General features: G+C 39.5%; 2 protein-coding genes across 2 annotated transcripts; both read left to right on the top strand.

Moving 5' to 3' along the window:
• Window positions 1-1,122: 1,122 nt before the first annotated feature.
• On the top strand, window positions 1,123-7,689 carry slc25a43 (solute carrier family 25 member 43). The gene is made up of 5 exons (XM_020635747.3): window positions 1,123-1,566; window positions 3,369-3,610; window positions 3,900-4,072; window positions 5,892-6,026; window positions 6,514-7,689. The coding sequence occupies exons 1-5, from the start codon at window positions 1,295-1,297 to the stop codon at window positions 6,724-6,726; spliced, it is 1,035 nt and encodes a 344-aa protein (XP_020491403.1). The 5' UTR covers window positions 1,123-1,294; the 3' UTR covers window positions 6,727-7,689.
• A 539-nt stretch (window positions 7,690-8,228) lies between these two features.
• slc25a5 (solute carrier family 25 member 5) lies at window positions 8,229-10,456 on the top strand. Its single transcript, XM_020635717.3, has 4 exons — window positions 8,229-8,422; window positions 9,201-9,687; window positions 9,795-9,935; window positions 10,039-10,456. Exons 1-4 carry the CDS (start codon window positions 8,312-8,314, stop codon window positions 10,194-10,196), a joined length of 897 nt encoding a protein of 298 aa, XP_020491373.1. The 5' UTR covers window positions 8,229-8,311; the 3' UTR covers window positions 10,197-10,456.
• Window positions 10,457-13,688: the final 3,232 nt, after the last annotated feature.

Below are 13,688 nucleotides of genomic sequence, written 5' to 3'. Positions count from 1 at the left end.
CCTTCAAAATAAAATGTGTGTATTGTATTTAGCGGAGCATTTTATACACAACATGTTGTCTCTGCTTGAGTTGAATATTCCAATAGTTATTTCAGCCCCAGTCAAATCAAATAGTTGGAGTCTGGCGCCACCTATAGAGACAAAGTCATCCCACAAGGCTTCTAAAGAGGTCAGCGGAGCATGTGAGGAATGGTTTAATGACATGTTTCAAATTCTACACTGTTTCTAATAAACAGTGGAATAATTAAGACAAAAGGTTCAATAGGTACTAAGTTGACCAAAAATTCCACTGATAATATTTCATCTCAAAATACAGATTTGTCTGTGCAATCTGCAATTTTAAAAACTGATTTGTATTTGTGGTTTTGTTTCTGTTTCTGGGGTACCAACTTCAAAAAGGGCTTCCTTATTCCTCAGCATTCTGAGTATATCGTAAAAAGTAGAGTATTTCTTTATTACAATGCTGAAAAATAAAGAATCTTCTAACAAGATGAAAAAACTTACCGGTAATGTACTGTTATGGATTTGTGGTCATAAAAAAAATGGAGTGAATATAGCTATTTAAAAAATGTTGTTTGTTTTCTGGGACCTGCTGTAATAAGGATGTATACAGAGTAGACTCACGAGTAAAAAGAATGAGAAAAAAAAGGCCCTTCTTGTAGACAGCATTAGTGTGTTAGGCCCAGTCCTGTTTGTGGTCTAATTACACAACCAAGTGCTTAAAGTCCTCCACAATGTCAACACTGACCACCTGAAAACAGGGGTCCCTCCTCAGATCCAGAATTGGTTCCTTGATCTTTGCAAGCTGAGACGGTGATGGTTCTCATTCTCATCACAACATGTGACTGACAAGTGACCCCCACGGCCCTGTACTCTGCCCCCTCACCCTTGCTGATACATACACCTACAGCAGAGTCAGCTGGTTAGATAGTCAACAGTCAACACTGTTTACTTTTACTTCAAAAAAAAAAAAAGAGTATACATACTTCCTTCCTTATTTTGTAAAAGTATGAATAAATGTCACACCTGGATCAGCCCTGCATGTAATAATGGACTTGAAGGATCTTAAAGGATTTAAACCATGTGCACTTGCGCCCTCTAGTTTCACTGAGACGTCACTCCAGGTCCTCTTCGGCTTTGTCACATAACACCACTGGACGGGACAGGAGACGGATACCTCCTCGTCCTCTAAATTTAGATGTCTAACCTGTACAAAAAAAACCCTTCCCCGTCCCTCGGAACAAACTAAAATCATCGCAGGACGCGGACAGGTCAGCGGAGGGGCCGAGCAGTGATGGCCTCGGTCAAAAAAGACAACAGGCTGACGAGGACTCAAAGCTTTATGTGCGCCGCTTTCGCAGGTGTTTTCAGTAAAACCGTGACGTCGCCTTTAGAGGTGGTTAAAGTCAAGAGTCAGATTGGCACTTTTCACTGTAAGAGAGGATTCTGGCAAAGTTTTCTTCTCATCTACCAGAATGAGGGGCTTCGAGGACTTTGGAAAGGAAACCTGACTTCTTGTCTCCGGTTGTTTCCTTACACCGCAGTCCATCTCGCAACATACAAAAAGTAAGTAAATCTTAACCTAACCTAACCCTTTAAATGGATTTAAAATGATCTGTTCTTATTGTGTTTGTCAGAGTATCTATGATAAATTATCTGTTTGCCAAATTCGTCAGCTGACGTCGACTTAGCATGTTTGTGTGGTGAGCAGTGTTATAAAATAAGTTAATTAATCTAGTTCAAGGGGGAACACGTTAGTAATATGATTGGCATTTATTTTATTTCATTTTCTATAGCAATAAAAAAAAGGGTTTATTTAAAAAGTCTGTTTACTTCCACCTCATCTAAACATGCACTTCCTGTTTTGGTTTTCCTCTTCTATTTTCGGCCAATCACGAGACTGTATTTGCTCATTCGATTTTTAAAGTGACAGGAGTTTCTTTGCCCTGAATCTTGTCTCACAGGCAGTTTGCTTCTCGCGTCTACAGCTTGATCAGTAAACGAGTTGTTTAAGGATATGTAAATCAGCTATCTACTTTCAAATCACTTATCAAAACTCACCTCTTTAAACAAGCTTTTAATGTATAATTGTGATGTATTTTCTGTTGTTTTACCTTTTATTGTTATCTTTATGATTTGCGTGTAATGTTGCAATGTCTGTTAGTCTGTCATTACTGTGCTGTTCTTTCAGTTTGTTAACAATTTGTACAGTGTCTTTGAGTTTTTGAAAAGTGCTTCTAAATACAATTTATTATTGTTATTATTATTATTATAATTGTTGATTAAACTACCAGTTATTTTCCTGATTTAATCTTTATTTTTAAATCAGCAAAAAGTCAAATTAAGCCAAAGTTCATATATTCAAATGTTTATTGTTTACTTTTTATTCACAAGATATTCACATATTTAGTTTTAGAATAAAAATAAGCAGCAAGTCATTACAGTACAGAAGTAGCTTGTAGAACTAATTCGGGAACATTTATCAATAGTTGCTGTTTTTTTTATTCCATTAATTGTTAAACTATTTCATCCTATAAAATTCCAAATCTAGCTTCTCAATGTCTATGTTTACTGATTTCAATGTGATCTATTGTAAGTAGCCTAACTGAACTACTATGGATTCAGCACTGTTGGTTGATTATAATTTGTGCAGATTATGAAATATTAACAAACAGTGAATCGATTATGGAAATTAGTAGTAGTTGCAGGCTGCATGAACGGAAGCGTAGCCTGTAAGGCTGAGCTCAGGGAATCTCACAACGCCGTCTTTGTCTGGGGTCACTACCGGCCAAAACGTACCGCAATGACGGCTGGATTGCTGATACATAAACATCTGTTGGGAGAACAACCACAGCTTTGACAACAGTAATAGAGGGTGCAGTCATAAATACTGCAACCTATATACTGTCTTCTATCAGTGGTGTTCTCTCCCAGGACACGTGTGCGAGTGTACTGTCACTACGTAGTCAGTACACGGTGTTCCAGGAAGCGCCCCATCCCCCCCCCCCCCCCACACACACACACACACACACACACACACGCACACGCACACGCACATACGCACACGCACTTTCACACATGGCTAGTGAAAAAACAATAAGCATTAAAGAAAATGTTTACATTTATAATGCAATGCTTGAAATAGGGATGCCCTTATACGTTTCCTTTTGCGTCACAGATTAAGATCTTAAAAATGTTTTACCAACGGATTGTGTTCACTAGTTAATTTGTAAACTAATCGTGTCTACACTTTTATTGAGACAGGGACATTTTAGGGCAATCAGATGCACAGTTGTTTTTTTAGCAAGGAATTAAAAAAAATGACAACACATGAAACATAATTAAAATTTCCCCTCCTCTGCCTCTAGGATAGTCCACCTGCACATGGATGAACTGGGCTTCATCTCTCAGTGGAGAGCCATTATTGCTGGTGGACTGGCTGGCGTTGCTGCTGCTCTGGTCACGTACCCTCTAGAGGTGGCAGAAACCAGACTGGTGGTTCAGAACTGCAGACAGCCTACATACATCGGCGTATTTCACACATTGTCAAAGATCCACGGGAGTGAAGGACTGCTGGCTCTCTACAGGGGCTTCTCTCTCACTTTATTGGGTGTGTTACAAATTAGTTCATTTCCTATGTGTGCTCAGTCACATGACATCGGACATAAATTATTTTACAATAGCTCTGCTTTTCTGCACCATGAACGTCATTATTCTTTGTATGAGTTGATTGATTTAAATCAATACTAAATGCTATGTCCTATTTTTTTTTTTTACATTTTTAAATAACTTTAGAAAAAGAAAAAAGTTATTTAGTTGTAACCTCTCACAGAGTGCATGTTTTGCTGCTCACAGTTAATCAGAAATATATTTAACTGTATCTTGTTATTTGTCTTCAGGTGCTTTTCCATTTTCTCTGGGCTGCTATGCAGTCTATGTACACTTGGACAAGTTCTGGCAGGAGCCTCCTTTTCGTTTCACTCCTCTCCAGAACTTCATTAATGGTTGTCTTGCGGCAGGAGTGGCACAAACCCTCTCCTACCCTTTTGAAACTGTAAAAAGAAAAATGCAGGTAACCACAACACTGCTCTCTACATACAGTATATGCTATAGTTTATTCTCATGGGGAAAAGGAACAAAGACATTTTCAAAAAAGAAAAAGAAAAGGGACAGGCAAACGAATACAGAAAAGATCAGTTATTTACTTAGTTGCCTGCTCTTAGTCTATCAATCACTTTTTTTCTTCAGGTTTATATCTGTAGGGACAAGTCTGTAGCATGTAAACTGATATTGCACATCACAGCATTGAAAGCCTACGCTAATTTGCAATGTCTGTGACTGGAAGAAATAGTATGAAAAAACAAGCAACACTACAAAAGTACAAGGTAACAAATATTGATAATTTTACATCTTTCTGACCTTTTAAGGAAATTGCTAAATATCCATTATGTAATAATTCTCCACTAACTAATTTTATTTATGCTTTTATACGATTCTCTGTTTCTTTTTTCTTTTTTCTTCATAATGTTACCTTAATTATTTGAGGAAATTACATTTAACAAATTAGTCAGTATAGTTTATGTAGTACCACCTTTTGTCCATAAGATGGCAGTATGAGTGTATTGAAATAGTAATATTGAAAAAGTCTAACTTAATGCTCAAGGTTTTTGGACTACTATGTGTTTTTTTTTTTAGATTAAACACTCACAAGTAATGATGTCTCATAATAATAATAATAAATGACAAAATGCATCACATTTCCCCTTTGTTTAACCAAAACATCCTTCAGTGTCAAACATGGTCTGCACCACATTCACCTTAGTTAACCTGCTGTTTGAGATTCCCACCACATGTGAGAAGGACACACGGGGAACAATGATGCTGCAAAGGACAGAATTCTCCATCCGCTTTTATCAGACTATTATTAGCCTCCATGCGTATTAACACGGCCTGACAGCAGCTGAGAATGTGAATGTCTCCCAGGTCTGCACAAGCTATAGATAAGTTCTCCAAAGATAGACAGTAACTATCAGACAGCAGAGAAGGTGAGAGTTGTTTGTGCAGATCATCAAACCAATCACAGACTTGTCACCTTATTATTATATTGCATAATTATCTTTTCAGGGATTCTCCTCTTGTCTTAGTGTCAGAATAAAACATTAAAAGTCAGACAGAGGAGAGATGATAGGAAGTTTACAGAAGTTTAGGCTGACAATTTCAGCGAAGTTTTGTTTAACTTGATGTTTCCTCTGCAAACTAAGCTGTTTGAATCGTTTTACACACATATGGCAGTGTTTTCCCTCTGGAAACCTTATAGCTTCTTAAGATACATTTTCCCTCTGGAAACCTTGTAGCTTCTTAAGATACATTTTCTGTGACTATGACTGTCAGCTTGTAGAGCAGTGGTTAACAAACCACCACAGTCACTGACTAAGTTGAGAAGAGTCTAACATGATTATATATCTGCTTCTAAAGCTTCCACATTACTGTATGTTTACCAGGTTAACTTTTCAAGGTTTTATAGGTAGCCCTTAATGTTTAACTTTAGCCCTCAAAACAACAAAATAGTGTTTAATGTGTACTTGTTTTTATTTCCCTGTGTTCTGTCTTAAGAACAGTGTTGCTTATTCTGTTAAGTGAATGTTAAAATGTTGCTATAAAAGTTGAGTAGGAAAGTTAAACATGCACCCATTGCTCTCCAAATAATTTCTCATACAGCAGAGGTATCACATGTCCTAAACTGATACTTATGTGCAAAAAATCTGTTAATTTACTTCCGAATAACATGACATAAAAAATATCAATGATTTTTTTTTTTTTACATTTCTTGTAATGCTTGGTATGATCTTTCTTTATGACTGCTGTTTTTTCCATATTCACTGTTTTCTCAGGCTCAGAGTCCCCGTCTGCCTCATTTCGGAGGAGTCGACGTCCACTTCAGTGGAATGATTGACTGTTTCATACAAGTGGTAAAAAATAAGGGCGTCCTCTCTCTGTGGAACGGTCTTACTGCCAACACAATAAAGGTACAAGCTCACACTTCAGTTGTACTCTCTGTCAGTTGTGCGGATAGAGTTCTGGTCTGAGAAGGAGTGCACGTGGTTAGGGACATGAGTGACTTTATAGTAACGTAACACATATGCGACAAGGGGAGTGATGGGGGGGGGGGGGGGGGCGACGGCAATGTGCAGAGTGTAATTCATAGCAGGACTATCACGAGCAAGGTGACCAAAGTCCGTCTCTGGAACAGCACGCTCACATCTCATATTTCAGTTGCAAATGTCATGATAGCTGCTTTATACATCTGAAGTCTGTCAATGAGCAACTGAATGAAAACAAAGCCTCACAACATGTTGTTGACGCATAACGCACCCACTTTAAAAAAAGCAACACATCAACAACGTAATCTTGTCTTTCTGGATCTATGGTCAATATTTTAACCATATATGAGCTGACTTAATTAAAGTAGATACGCTCATCTGTACCTCCCAACCTTTTGTCATTCCTGTGCAGATTGTTCCCTACTTCGGCCTTCTCTTCACCTGCTTCGAGATGTGTAAGCAGGTCTGCCTTTACCGCAACGGGTACATCCTGTCACCTCTGAGCTACAAGCTTGCGCCGGGGGTCGACCAGAGCCTCGGGCCTTACGAGCTTGAAGAGGTGAAGCGCCACTTGAAAAACAGGAACTTTGGGCCAGCAGAGTCGTCTTTAGGAAGCCGCTGGTGAAACTTGCATTAGTTGAAGAGGAGTACCTGTTGACCTCATGTTACCTGTAGAAAAAAGGATTTGCTGGACTGAAATACTTCAGATGCTGTACTGTAAAAGTTATTAACATGTGTCCTGTCAACGGTCTACCTCTTTAAAAACCTGTATTTCATCTGACAGTATTCTTTGTAAAGGAATTGTTATCTTACCCACAATGCCTCTTTTTAACCAGATATTATGTGCCTTTAGGACTGTCTATTTATTTATAAGTTTATTTCCGTTATTGAGTTTATTCATATAGATTATATGTGCTTATGTGACAGATCATTGTTCTTATTATGTTATGTACAGTGAATGTACCATTTTAATGCATTTCTAGTTTGACTTGGATATGATTAATCATTAACAAATGATTGCATGAATTGTGATGGAAGATATGTGCATTGTCATTCAATTTGAACCAATACATGGTTTCATTCCTCAGGTGTGTTTTTGTGCATTCTAAAGCATACCTTTAATTCAATTCTTTGTACCTTTTAATTCAATTCATTTCAGAGGCAGATAAAGATCAAATACAACATGGCACAGCAAAAAAAAAAGCATTAATATAAATAGATGAAGAGATAGAGAGCCTACTTTATTAAGCTCCAATTTTTTTTGAATACTTGAATCTGTTAGACCTCTTCATGATCTAACAGAGGAGATTCAAGGTTACAGAACAGAAATAGGCAATTTTGCAGAATGGGAAATTCACATTAATTCGATGCTAACATCTTTGTAATTTGAAAGAAAAATCAGTGATCTTTGGCACACTAAAAATGACTTTCAGTGTGCCACAGGTTATTGATTTATTTTTCTCTTGATGTTCTTGCAACCGACCACGGTTGCATGGTGTAGTACCCCATTTGCCACCTCTGTAATTTGGTTAATATCAATTTTGGAATGCATGACTTCTACTTTTATTAAAGTATTTTTCACTTGGTATTTGCTGCTTCCTCTTTGGTAAATGATGTGAATTCTTCATATTCAGGTTGACAATGACATCATGTAATTTCTGCTGTTCGTCGTTTCCAATTAATATTCTGAGATACTTCGGATAAGATTGTGAGTTTGATTAGCCGATTCAATCATGCCCTCCTTTTCCATATAGTGAGAAACTGAGTGACAGTCAAAGGACATTCACAGTTGAGATGACCTTAAGCCACCATAGCTTTTAGGCCTCAGTGGCTTCAAACTTGACGTTTCACACAACCTAGAACCTAATAGAATAACACAACAATATCTGTGTGTTAAGATGTTACTCAATTCATCAGTTTCTACAAAACTTCTACAAAGTAACCAAACTTTACTTCTTCGGACTGTTGAGACGCAGCAGTGATGGGCTAGAGTGACAAGGGGGTGCACCAAATCAGAATCAACGGACATCCGTAAGTCACGCCCACCACAACATCAGTCGCCCAATGAGACACGAGTGTCGAAGTTCACGGGTTTTCTCGCGTTCAGCCTTCTTAAATCCCCTCTCCTCCAGGTTTGAATCGGCCATTTCAACTCCACAGGCAAACCCCATCGACAGAGGCAGCGGGACGGAGACTGATAACATCTGAAGATGAGTGAACAAGCTATTTCCTTCGCTAAGGACTTCTTGGCTGGTGGTATTGCTGCTGCCATCTCCAAAACAGCTGTAGCTCCTATTGAGAGGGTCAAGCTTCTCCTACAGGTGAGTTTGAACCTTATTTCTAAAGACACCTTGTGAAGTTAAAAGTTAGGCTGTTTAATGTCAATGAAATGCAGCCTGCTCCAGTAACTGGTGTTATGACTATACATGCTTTTTGAGCTCATTTGTCTAGTGATGTAATAGTGATGGAGTGTAAATTTGACAAGATGTGGCGAATTGTCGATGACAATCAAGTGATGTAAAGATGCTGCATTGTTTAGAGTTTAGAAACTGGAGTATATAGTTAGAATCAGAGTAGCTTTGTCTCAGATTGGTGCAGGCACAGATGGAAATGAGCACAGTCAAGCTGCATCAGATCTATTACGTAATACTTCAGCCAGCAGGCTGCAGTGTAGCCCAGCTTAAATGCAGGGTTATTAAAGGCAGACATGACCATCCACTGTGACTGTGATGCTCAGGGGTGTTCATCCACCATGACAGGTCTTTCGTTTTACTTGACAACTTATAGCCAAGGTCACAGTAAGGGTTTGCACCATGGCAGTCCCCTGGTGCGTTGGGCCTGAGCTCAGCAGCAGCAGCAGCAGCAGGAGGTGGGGCTGTGAAGTTTTGAATGGATGCCATTAGTGTTGTGCTCTGGCTCTGTTTCAAATGTTTGTCAGGCCGACACTGGGGATTCATGGGAGTCTGAGTCCTCATCATTTATAGTTGTTAGAAGAGTAACAGGTGTTCACTCACACTGCATGAGTAGGCTGCTATGTATAATGTGATCTAGTGACGCGACTTGATCTAATGCACTGCCTCATCTCTGCGTTAATCCCAGGTACAGCATGCCAGCAAACAGATCGCAGCAGACCAGCAGTACAAGGGCATTATCGACTGTGTCGTCCGCATCCCCAAAGAGCAAGGCTTCCTCTCATTCTGGAGAGGGAATCTGGCCAACGTCATTCGCTACTTCCCCACTCAGGCCCTCAACTTTGCTTTCAAGGACAAGTACAAGAAGGTTTTCCTCGACGGCGTGGACAAGCACACTCAGTTCTGGAGATATTTTGCAGGTAACCTGGCCTCGGGCGGCGCTGCAGGTGCCACCTCGCTCTGTTTCGTGTATCCCCTCGACTTCGCCAGAACACGCCTGGCCGCTGATGTCGGCAAAGCAGGAGCGGGGCGTGAGTTCAAAGGCCTGGGAGACTGCTTGGTGAAAATCAGCAAGTCTGATGGCATCAAGGGTCTGTATCAGGGCTTCAGCGTCTCAGTGCAGGGCATCATCATCTACAGAGCGGCATACTTTGGCGTCTATGACACAGCAAAGGGTACGTTTGATGATCAAGCGTTGTGATGCTTCATTTGTCTTTTTCCAATGGACTACTTGCTTTTAAAACTTTAGTAAACTTTCTCCATTGACATTGTTTTCTTGCAGGCATGCTCCCAGACCCCAAGAACACACACATTTTTGTTAGCTGGATGATTGCTCAGTCCGTGACTGCAGTTGCCGGTCTCGTGTCATACCCCTTCGACACTGTCCGTCGTCGTATGATGATGCAGTCTGGACGCAAAGGAGGTAAAAGCTACAATATATCAAAACACCAATTTCAGTTTTTGCAGCTTTCTTTGTCGAATCCATGACACATGACATATCTTGTGTTTCTTTGTCTTCCCCTCAGCTGACATCATGTACTCTGGCACCATCGACTGCTGGAGGAAGATCGCCCGTGACGAGGGCTCCAAGGCCTTCTTTAAGGGGGCGTTGTCTAATGTGCTCAGAGGCATGGGTGGCGCGTTTGTCCTTGTCTTGTATGACGAGCTTAAGAAAGTCATCTAAGTTGTTTTTGTATGTCCACTGTTCATGTTGTGAAGTCTGTCTGTAACATATCTTGTACATTTGAAAGGACTTTAAATGCTGCACTATATTTATAGGGACCAACTAGTATTTTCTACTAGTTGTACAGGGGGAACTGTTATGCACTCTTCTCTTGGCCCATGCTTTTATTTTTCTTTTTGTTGCTTTGCCCCTCATCAGAATGTAATTCCCTCTTGCACAGGAACCTAACAGGGAAGAATAAACACAACTTACTGAGTAAATGTCCTTTCTGTCTTTGAAATCTAATGACATATTTAAAGGGTATCATGCAGCCTTTGTATGACAATGAGTGTGTATTGGCAGGTTGTGTCCTCACTCGTGTGTTTGGCCGCCTCCTGTGTAAAGTGAAAGCTTAGAGCTGCAGAGGGTCTCCCGGGTCGTAGTTGGGGTCGAGCCAAAATCAGCTGAGAAAGTTGACCTGACGGTAAGTCGGTCTCGCTTGTAGTAAAAGTGATACGCATGAAGCTTCTGGGGCTTAAACGATAAATATTGATAGTTCTGTTGAACATTTGTACGAGTGACTCTCGTACCACAGGAATCTGTCTCGAGGTGGATTAATCCAACCTTCTAAATATACTTTATCTCCTGCCAAGCCTCTTGTGACTTATACTGCTGTGACTGAAGACTTTAACCTTGAGCTTGTTGGACGGTCACACGCGTTCTAATCATTCACTATGAAGTTATCTTTGAATTATTGTCAAATAAAATGTGTAAAAAGACATATTTCAGTTTACAGAGAAGCTAAAGGTGCATAGACGAGTTCATAGTTCTATTTCAAGCTGATGGATGCTTTAAGATTTTTTGCCTGCATTGTAGAGAAAGTGGATAGTAGGAATAAGGGAGTAGGGAATGACATGCAACAAAGTGAGTGTTAAACCCTGGCCATCCGCTTCAAAGACTCTGTACATCCCTGCCAGGCTATCCCACGCTTCAATAGATGTGTAATTTAAGGAGCTTCATAGATTGAATTCCTCCAGAAACATGATAAAGAAGCACATGATTGTAGCCCACACAGTACGGGATATGGTGTACTTGTTAGCTTATCTAAACAGGGAGTGTCATATTTGTAATATTAGATTGTAATCTTTGTCCTGGTATCTTGGTGTCCTGAAAAAAAGTACACTGTTAGAATAAGCCATATTAAGTTTTTACAGTGGTTATCACTTAAAACGATTTGGAGACTGACATGTTGGTATCCCAACAATAAACCATCACTTTGTAATATCAACTATTTTCTGACTGTGGGGTCACGTTGACCTTTGGCAGCTTTGATCACTCTTCAGAATTTTTCTTTGACCAATTAAAGAGCCATAGGAACATTGGTCAAGATAAAAAATGTTTTATACTGTTTTAGTTAAGAGGCTGTTTGACACAAGTGGTTTGAAATTCTTTTTTCTCAATGACTTGGAAAAATGGCAGCACAAAAGAAGCTTTGACCATCACTGAGATCCTCCATGAGTATTCAGTCACTGCAGCTGTAATTGCTTTTATTGAAAGTGGGAACACATAATTGGAGTCTATGAGAACCAGTCATCTTAGGAGCCAAAATTTGAGCCAATCTTTGAACCATTATTCACCCTCACAGTTCATCAAAAGTTTAATTCTGTCTCTGGAGATATCTTCTGGGTATTTTTCTCAATTAAGCCTTTTGGCTCATTTAGATAAGCAAAATAAGTACCAAGGGGCTCAAATATAAGCCTAAATCAAAGAACTTTACCAGAAAAATTCACCTGCTACATATAAAGATATAATATTGGTCATACTGTGAACTTAACCACTAGTAACTTACTGAGTCTTGTACACTGGGCCCAGACTGATCTTGAAAGGCGGTCACACCTCATTTTAGCAACACTATCAGATTACGTGATTTACTCAGTTGGGCAGAGTTTAATCTTCTTTCAGTGATTCAAGGAGTCTTGGACGTACGGCGACCCCTGGAAATCACATTTTAATTCTGTGTTGACCAAACCATCTCCAAAAAGCCCCTCTCAGCAGGTAGCAATCCCTCCTTCAGCTGCTCTAATGCAACTTTTAACAGGGATTAGTGAATCAGAGACAGCGGGGATCATAGCCATTTACACACTGTCTGTCTCCCTGTGTGGCTCTAGAAACGTCTAATCTCTCAGGTCATGTCTGGGTAACAAGTCAGACAAGTGTAGTAGTCAATGAGTTTCAGTGTGATACAGCTAATTTATGTTGCTAGTTAGCTGCAATGATCCTTGTTCAAAAGTTTATGAAAATGTGGAGATGATGACTCCTTAAAACATTTTGAGTTCAGAGAGAGTATCATTTTCAAATCAACATAATACATTCAAAATATTTTAAGTTAAATAGGACATATTATACCCCTTTTCCACCTTTTCAAACACTCTCCTGTGGTCTGAATTAATCATCAGTGCTGTGCTTTGGTCAAAATATAACATGAATCAAGCACTAGAGGAGGTTTGTGACCCTGTATAAACCAGCTCTCTCAGAACGCTCCGTTTTGGTGTGTGTGTCTCTTTAAATGCAATGAGCCTCCCTGAGTTTTCCCAGTAGACATCACTTCTCTGTAGCAACAATACAAATGGGAGACCTACGCAAAAGTTTTGCCCTAGGCTGGGGGTGGAGTCCATGGGTGGAGATACCAGGGCAGGGGAGGGTATTATTTTTTTTACAAGAATCCCTTTTCTCTGTGTTGTAAGACTTATGCCGACAACAAACAAAGGACAGGGTGGGTTTATTTCACATTTTGTGGGTCGGTAGACTGGGTAACTCAGGTTACCCAAATAAATGTTCAAAATAATAGAAATAGTGTTACATATGTGTAATACTATTTCAGTAATGTTTACGTTCATGCAGATTTAGTGATAATTTAGCTTATTAACTATTCTATTAAATTAAAATATAGTCACTGTTAGGGAAGTCCTAAGTGGACATGCATTCATACATCATCAGCAGATTTTTCCATGATAACGAGTTATTTGAAGTTGTTTCCTGTTTGCTTGGTAGGTTTGTGGAAAGGTATTTTTTCAAGAACAAGATAATACCCTGAGATGAATGAAAGGTTGTGGAAAAGTAACTAAATACAGTCCATACTTTGTAGGCTATGGAAGCCTGAAACAGACACGCATTCCTTTTTTTTTCACTCTGTTTTTCCGGGATGAAGAGTTTTCATGTCATCTCATAGATTGTCGTTTCTCAAATGGTTCGGCACAAATAGTTTCATCTATAACATTCATGTTGGTTTCAAAAACAGTTTAATTTTAATAAACGTATTAATGTTGTTTAATATGATGTCTTCATCTCAGGAAGAAAAATGATGGAGTTGAACCAATAATAATTTACTACCAGCTTCCTGTCAGGAGCCTGTTATGTCATCTCAGCTGTTAGATTGTGTTACATCACAGCTCCGCAGGGTCATGACCTCTGTGATTTCCACTCATGAGGGAAAGAAACACGCACAGTTATGAA

This window comes from Labrus bergylta, chromosome 9 (genome assembly GCF_963930695.1).
Source record: "Labrus bergylta chromosome 9, fLabBer1.1, whole genome shotgun sequence".
Lineage (NCBI taxonomy): Eukaryota > Metazoa > Chordata > Actinopteri > Labriformes > Labridae > Labrus > Labrus bergylta.
Note: the sequence above shows the minus strand (reverse complement) of the source record. Positions and strands in the feature narration are given on the sequence as shown.

Coding starts and splice junctions, on each gene's coding strand:
- slc25a43 (XM_020635747.3), top strand. CDS start 1,295: ATGGCCTCGGTCAAAAAAGACAACAGGCTGACGAGGACTCAAAGCTTT. Junction 3,611..3,899: donor CTTCTCTCTCACTTTATTGG/GTGTGTTACAAA, acceptor ATTTGTCTTCAG/GTGCTTTTCCATTTTCTCTG. Junction 4,073..5,891: donor CTGTAAAAAGAAAAATGCAG/GTAACCACAACA, acceptor CTGTTTTCTCAG/GCTCAGAGTCCCCGTCTGCC.
- slc25a5 (XM_020635717.3), top strand. CDS start 8,312: ATGAGTGAACAAGCTATTTCCTTCGCTAAGGACTTCTTGGCTGGTGGT. Junction 8,423..9,200: donor GGGTCAAGCTTCTCCTACAG/GTGAGTTTGAAC, acceptor CGTTAATCCCAG/GTACAGCATGCCAGCAAACA. Junction 9,936..10,038: donor GCAGTCTGGACGCAAAGGAG/GTAAAAGCTACA, acceptor TCTTCCCCTCAG/CTGACATCATGTACTCTGGC.